This window comes from Numida meleagris, chromosome 4 (assembly GCF_002078875.1).
Source record: "Numida meleagris isolate 19003 breed g44 Domestic line chromosome 4, NumMel1.0, whole genome shotgun sequence".
In the NCBI taxonomy this organism is placed as follows: domain Eukaryota; kingdom Metazoa; phylum Chordata; class Aves; order Galliformes; family Numididae; genus Numida; species Numida meleagris.
In genome coordinates this window covers 72,252,398-72,258,282 of record NC_034412.1, presented here as the reverse complement: position 1 = coordinate 72,258,282, position 5,885 = coordinate 72,252,398, and the positions used below count along the sequence as shown (strand labels likewise).

General features: G+C 44.3%; 1 protein-coding gene across 4 annotated transcripts in view; it reads left to right on the top strand.

Moving 5' to 3' along the window:
* The window catches only part of DCUN1D4 (defective in cullin neddylation 1 domain containing 4), a 38,648-nt gene continuing 38,332 nt past the window's right edge, over positions 5,570 to 5,885 (top strand). For all 4 annotated transcript variants that reach the window (XM_021397300.1, XM_021397299.1, XM_021397298.1 and 1 more), the window contains exon 1: positions 5,570 to 5,714. In XM_021397300.1, the coding sequence (XP_021252975.1) occupies positions 5,690 to 5,714 (25 nt within the window). In that variant the 5' untranslated portion in view covers positions 5,570 to 5,689. The remainder of the gene's footprint in view (positions 5,715 to 5,885) is intronic.

Here is a 5,885-nt window from a genome sequence, read left to right as displayed (position 1 = left end):
TTTTCTTTTTTTTTTTTTTCCAAAATAGAAATGAGACTATTTTTAATTAGGGGATATGCAAAAGCTGTGTTTGAATGTGTGCACGTTTTTTACTTCTATCATCTTCTGCTATTCAACATTATACTCTTAAAGAAATGCAGTTTTAGGACAATTTGCGGATGACTGACACAGTATTGGTGAAAAGTGTGACTCTTACAGACTTTAACAAGATAATAGATGTTGCAGTGTTTTTACAAAGTGCATAAAGTACCTCTGAATAGCTATTGTTATACGACATTTATGTGAACACAGCATAAAATAAGGTTTTTTTTTTTCATGCTTACCATAACACAGTTTCTCTGAAGGGAGAAAGGTTGATTGTAATTTTTTTTCCCCTGTGCTTTCAGTAGTTTTCTTCTGCAAATGCCAGCAGCACATCTCTCTCTTCCCACAGCCTTCATCGGGTTCTGGCACTGGCACCAGCATCACGTAGTGGTACAGAGTACGCTTGCTTCTCTGCAGTGTGCTCTGATGCTAGCTCTGACTCATGTCCAGCCACAGGTTTGCCTTTCCACAGCCTGTTCAAAACATAACATTAACTTGCCACATTACTTGTTATTTTCCACAGCCTGACTCTACAAATACCTTGTAACATGAGCAGTTTATTCATGTGAGATGAGGGAAATAGTATTCATAGACATAAAAATCTTAAAACTTCCTTTTTAAAAATCTATCAGGGCATTTTTCATAAAGTCAGACTCCAAAGCATGACTTGTGGTAACAGATCAGACTATATGTCATCTCTGTGTGTAATATTCATAGTCTGTGTACATACTTGAATGGCTTTTCTCAGGATTTAGAAATGTTCTCCCCATTAGAAATCTTCAGATAGACATTCATAAAATCTCAAGTTTAAATACTCCGTTCCTTTGAGTAGTTTTTGTAGTGTAATGTTGGTACTTCATACTTCATAGTGTCTAAATATCATGCTGAGTGCAAATGTAATGTGTATCAATTTTACATCAACATTTGGATTATTTTCTCAGAATGACTAAGAGGAGCAATGACCATGAGCTGTATACTGCTTCTACTCTGTGGTTAGAATTCGGACACTTGGTTTGTCCTTGAATCTTTGTGTTGTTCTAATCCCCTACATCTGATTAGCTTAGAAAAATGTGGAACACACTTCTTAGTTGCAATCAGTGCTTCAAACTATGAAAGAAATGTGCTATAACAGGTCCTGCTGCAGGGGCATGTGACTGATCTTGCTGTTTTCTAATCATACTCGTTTCATCTCAGCTTGCATAAGGTAGTATGTTATGAAATAAAAAGTATGTGGGTGTCTTCAACTGTACCTTCAGAGATAGCATGAAAAGGTAAGATGTATAAAATAATAATGTTTTATTTTCTAAATATTTGAATTTTTCTTCAGTAAAATGTCTAGCTTATGAAGCTGATTTATTTCCAAATAGTACATTCTGTTGTACTTTTAATTCCATCCTCCCTGACATTCTGTGCAGGTTAAAGTTTGTAGGGATATGCAGGAAGAGACATTTCATCAGGAGCCTAGCAATCTGTACCTCAGACTAAGAAAGAAGGTCTCTGTAACGCATAAGAGAGAAAATTCTGAGTGTAATTGTACTGTATTCTTCAGCAGGGTGGAGACTCAAGTCTCCTCTTACATACGTTTCCACTTTGGGCCCTTGACTCAGGTATTTCTGTGTGTACAGCAAGCTCAGCTTCAGAAGCAGTAGTTCAGGGATTGTGACAGAGCACCCTGAGACCTAGGAGCTGCAACTCAGACCTCTTGGGCTAAGAAGTATCTGAAATTTTTATTTCCTGTTTTCAAATGGGGTGTTGCAGCTACAAGCTTACTAAATGAAGTTGGGTGCACCCTTCAGTTTTCATCTGGACTTGTTACTAAAACAAATGAGTTCAATGATGCTTAAGTGGGCAGGTATAGCTCACTGAAACAGAAAACAGAAAACATTGAAGTTCTCTTTTTAAAGGAAGGGACCTTTGTGGTTGCATACAGAGGTGCTGATTGATTTGACGTACATCCAGGTTTCAGGCAGAAATTCAGAGCTGTTCTCTGAATCTTGGCTGCTTAAACATTCCTAATTATTAGTCAAGCAGATTGTTCTAAGAATCTCAAACTGAAGTTAAAGGAAACTAGAAATCCAATTTAAGGATTTAAATGGGAGGTACTAACAGCCCTGAAGAAATTAATATTACATTTGTTTGCATGGTGTAACAGAGGGGCCCTTAGGGTCAAAGTCATGTATCGGTAAAGTAAGTGTAGCAAGGAGTATAGTATGATTTCATGGGAAACGGCAATTAAAGCGAGCTGAGTTACTTATGAGGAGTGACTTGAAAGCAGTTATATCATCTGCAGCTGCTGCTTTCTGCCACCTGAGGTCCTCTTTTATCCCTGATCAGTAGTGTACTGCTGACAGAGTAGAGTATGTACAAGAATAACACACAGTTGAAATGCTTCATTGCAATTCTGGAAATGAAAATTTTTTTCAGAAACATAATGTGAAGCTGTATGTATTAAGTTGGGTATCAGTTACTTTTTCATATCTGCAAATGATTTAGAACTGTGATTGCTAGGTTTATTGGCTGACAGTCTCTTTTCTCACAATGCCCGTGCTTCGTTGATACTTTATTTGCTTTGTTAACATTTAGAAATTTCTGCTTTGTTAATGTTTCTATTTTCAATACAGTTCTCTTCCCCTCTCTGACTTGAAAAACATGTAGTGATTTGTGATTGTGGTGCCTGAAATGAACCTTCAAGATTATTTCTAAGCAAGGCAAGATGAACATAGGTATTTGGGAGATACAGTGACTTGAGCACTTTTCAGTTTGATAACCCCTGGTGAAGAAAACTAAGTGTGGCTTTTTTTATCTGCGTGTTAGCCAGTATTTTTCACAACCAATGGAGTTACCATTTTAAACTGTAAAACAAACAAACAAACATAGACAGGTAAACAACTGTCTTCCTCAGGAAAAAAGTGCCCTTTCTCCTTTTGAAGGCATTTGAAAATTAGTGCAGTTTTAAGTTTGGCCTAGCAGCATGTAAATTGGTAGATATATTTCCCACCCCTCTCCAGTTCTTGGTTAAATATGGTTAAATATTCCTCTTGTGTGTGTTGATGCAAACATTTGCATGCATGCATAGTGAGCTGTATCAAGATATTGAAGATATTGATCTGGTTGTAAAAACAAACCAAAACAACCAAAAAAACTTTTTTTTTTGTGGGGCAAAGGCAGTCTTGCTCTTTGATCTATCAGTTGCATGCTATCTAACTGTCCAAGTGGTTGTATTGACACAAAAGATGCTGTGAGGGCTAGAATTAAGAGGAACTCCTTAAACTGTCTCCGTCCTTGGGAGAATGCTGGATGAACCATGACATAGTTGGCAAGCTTTATGTAAAGTTAAGTATTTCTGTTTTGTAAACTCAGACTTAAATAAATGAGAGAGACTTGGGAATAAATACGGGCTTGCTGATGTAATATCTCCCTGCCTGGAGGCTTGTACACTGCATGGCAACAAAGGGGAGATTTGTACCTTCTTGAGTTTGGAGTGAAGGTGCATGGTGTAATGGCCTGGTTCTTGTGGGATTGGCCTTTTCTGGCAGCAGCGTACATTCCATTGTTTGGCAGGCAGAGGCAGAAAACAATGTCTCTTTTGTTTTTCCCTATGGATTTCTTTGCAGATCTAGTTTTATGGATCAGAGATTACACTTGGGCATTCAACTATTCAAAAATATTTTGAACTTTTGTTTGTCACATTTACAGTGTTGTTTGTTTTACAGCTGTGAATAGCAGCAGTGACGGAAGCTATAGTCTAAGGAAAGACTTGTAAAGCCAAATGCATTAATCTAAAATTAAAGGTAGTAAGTGGAAAAAAAAACCTAAACCTTTCTTAGGTCACAATGTCTTCAGATAAAACTGGATGGTTTTGTCTTTCTGTGTGAGAGATGCCTTTCTTCAAATATCTATCAGTTTACAGCTGCATAAGAGTTGAGAGAAGATTTGTGCGTGTGTATGAGAGAATGTCTTTATATTCTGAACGAATGGTCTACGTACTTCAATGTGACAAACAGGCACCCGTTAAGGAATTGTTCCTCAGACCAGAATTGGAACAGATCAGCTGAATTACATCTTGGTGCCCCTGCTGGGTAAAAGGCTTTGGGATGATGTGTGCAGATGTGAATGTCTGGCACGTGGGGCATTAGAGCTACCCAAGAAGTGAAACCCACTTATGGCTTGGCCTGCTTTAAGCTATCATACAGATTTCTTTTAAACAAATGCAGTACTGTAAAATACATGACAATTGCTAAGACGATGGAAGGAGAAATAGTATTATAGAGAGGGGCAGGAGGTTCCAAAGAAATAATTTCAAGGAGTTAGCAAACAAGAATTTCATCCAGTGGGCTCTTTCCATGTCTTAGTGCATGATCTTTGAAGAGGTAGTTTGTTCTCTTACTCAGTTTTTTTCTCAGGGAAAGAGGCAGCGTAAGACATGGATGTCGCTCTGCAAAATAAACCGGCTGCACTTGTACGTTCCCACTGGTTAACCGAGTAAGACAAGGGTCATTAAAAAAAACAAGCACGTGAGCAGCTAACTGAAGGCTGCACGCTAGCGCACTGCAACTAAGTGACCATTACCTTAAAGCTGGCACTGTCTCAGCTCCGAGTACTTGACTTTCTTTTAACTTAACTTCTCGGAAGCATGTGCATATTGTTGCGTGGGTAACTTCTATCCTAATAATCCTCTACACTGCGGAGGCAGTGCTGCAGCAATCTCCTCTCATCCGTGCTGCAACAGGGAGTAGCGCCGGGGAGCCGGGCCGCCCCTGGAAGGACGTAAGCGCGGAGCTCGCGCTGAGCGGCAGCGCCCTCCGGCTGCCTCCCTCCTCCTCAGCGCAGGGACCTGGTCTCTGGCGTCCCAGGGTGGGGAGGCGGGTGGGTTTGCGCACTGCGTTCTGAAGCGCAGAGCACCCAGCGAGGAGCGGGGTCCCAGCCGGAGCCTTCCCGACCCGCGGCGGCCGTTCTCGGGCCGCACATCACGTGCGCTCGCTTATCAAGTGCCGCAGCTACGGCACGGGGGGAAGGCAGAGCCCGGGCTCGTCCCGGCAGGAGAGGATCGAGAAAGCGGTTGCGGTTGGCCGAAGTCACCTCCTCCGCGCCCTAGGCTCCTCCGGGGGCCGCCCTCCACCTCTCGACCCTTGACGACTCCACGAAGGAGCGCCAGCGCTGCCGGGGGGAGCTCCGCCCGCCGGACTGCTCTTCGCGGCAGAGGCCCCGCCCTCCATCCTGCTGACCCAACCGCAGCGGGCTGTGGGCGAGGCCCTCCTGTTCCGCAGCCAATCGGAGGCACGACTGACACAAAGTGGAGTTCGATGCACGCGCTTTCAAGACCAGAAAAGACTGGCAGCAATAATGTCCAGTCATAATGAGGAGGGGTGGGGTTGGCTCGGCCCCGAGCCCAATGGGAGGGAGACAGAGGGACAGGTAGGCGGTGCGGGGCAGGCAGAAGGAGAGTGGCAGTAGCCTGACTCAATAGGAGAGCAGAACCCCGAGCAGCGGCAGCCAATGGGTGCCGACGGTGGGCGGGGCGAGGGGCGGCCGTGTCTGGGCTCTGTGATTGGGAGAGGGGCAGCGGGAGCCGGGCCGGGCAGGGCCGTGTGTGCGCCGCACGAAAATGCACTCGGATGCCGCCGCTGTCAGTGAGTAGCGGCGGGCCGCGCCGCGCTCCCCTACCCGCTCCGCAGCGGCCCCGGCCTGGCCATCCTGCCGCCAGGCCCTGCCGCCCGCCCGGCTCCTCCTCACCTGGCTGGGGCTAAGCGGCGCCTCTCATTCGCGGGGGAGGGCGCCGGGCAGGCCAAGGGCGGCGGGCT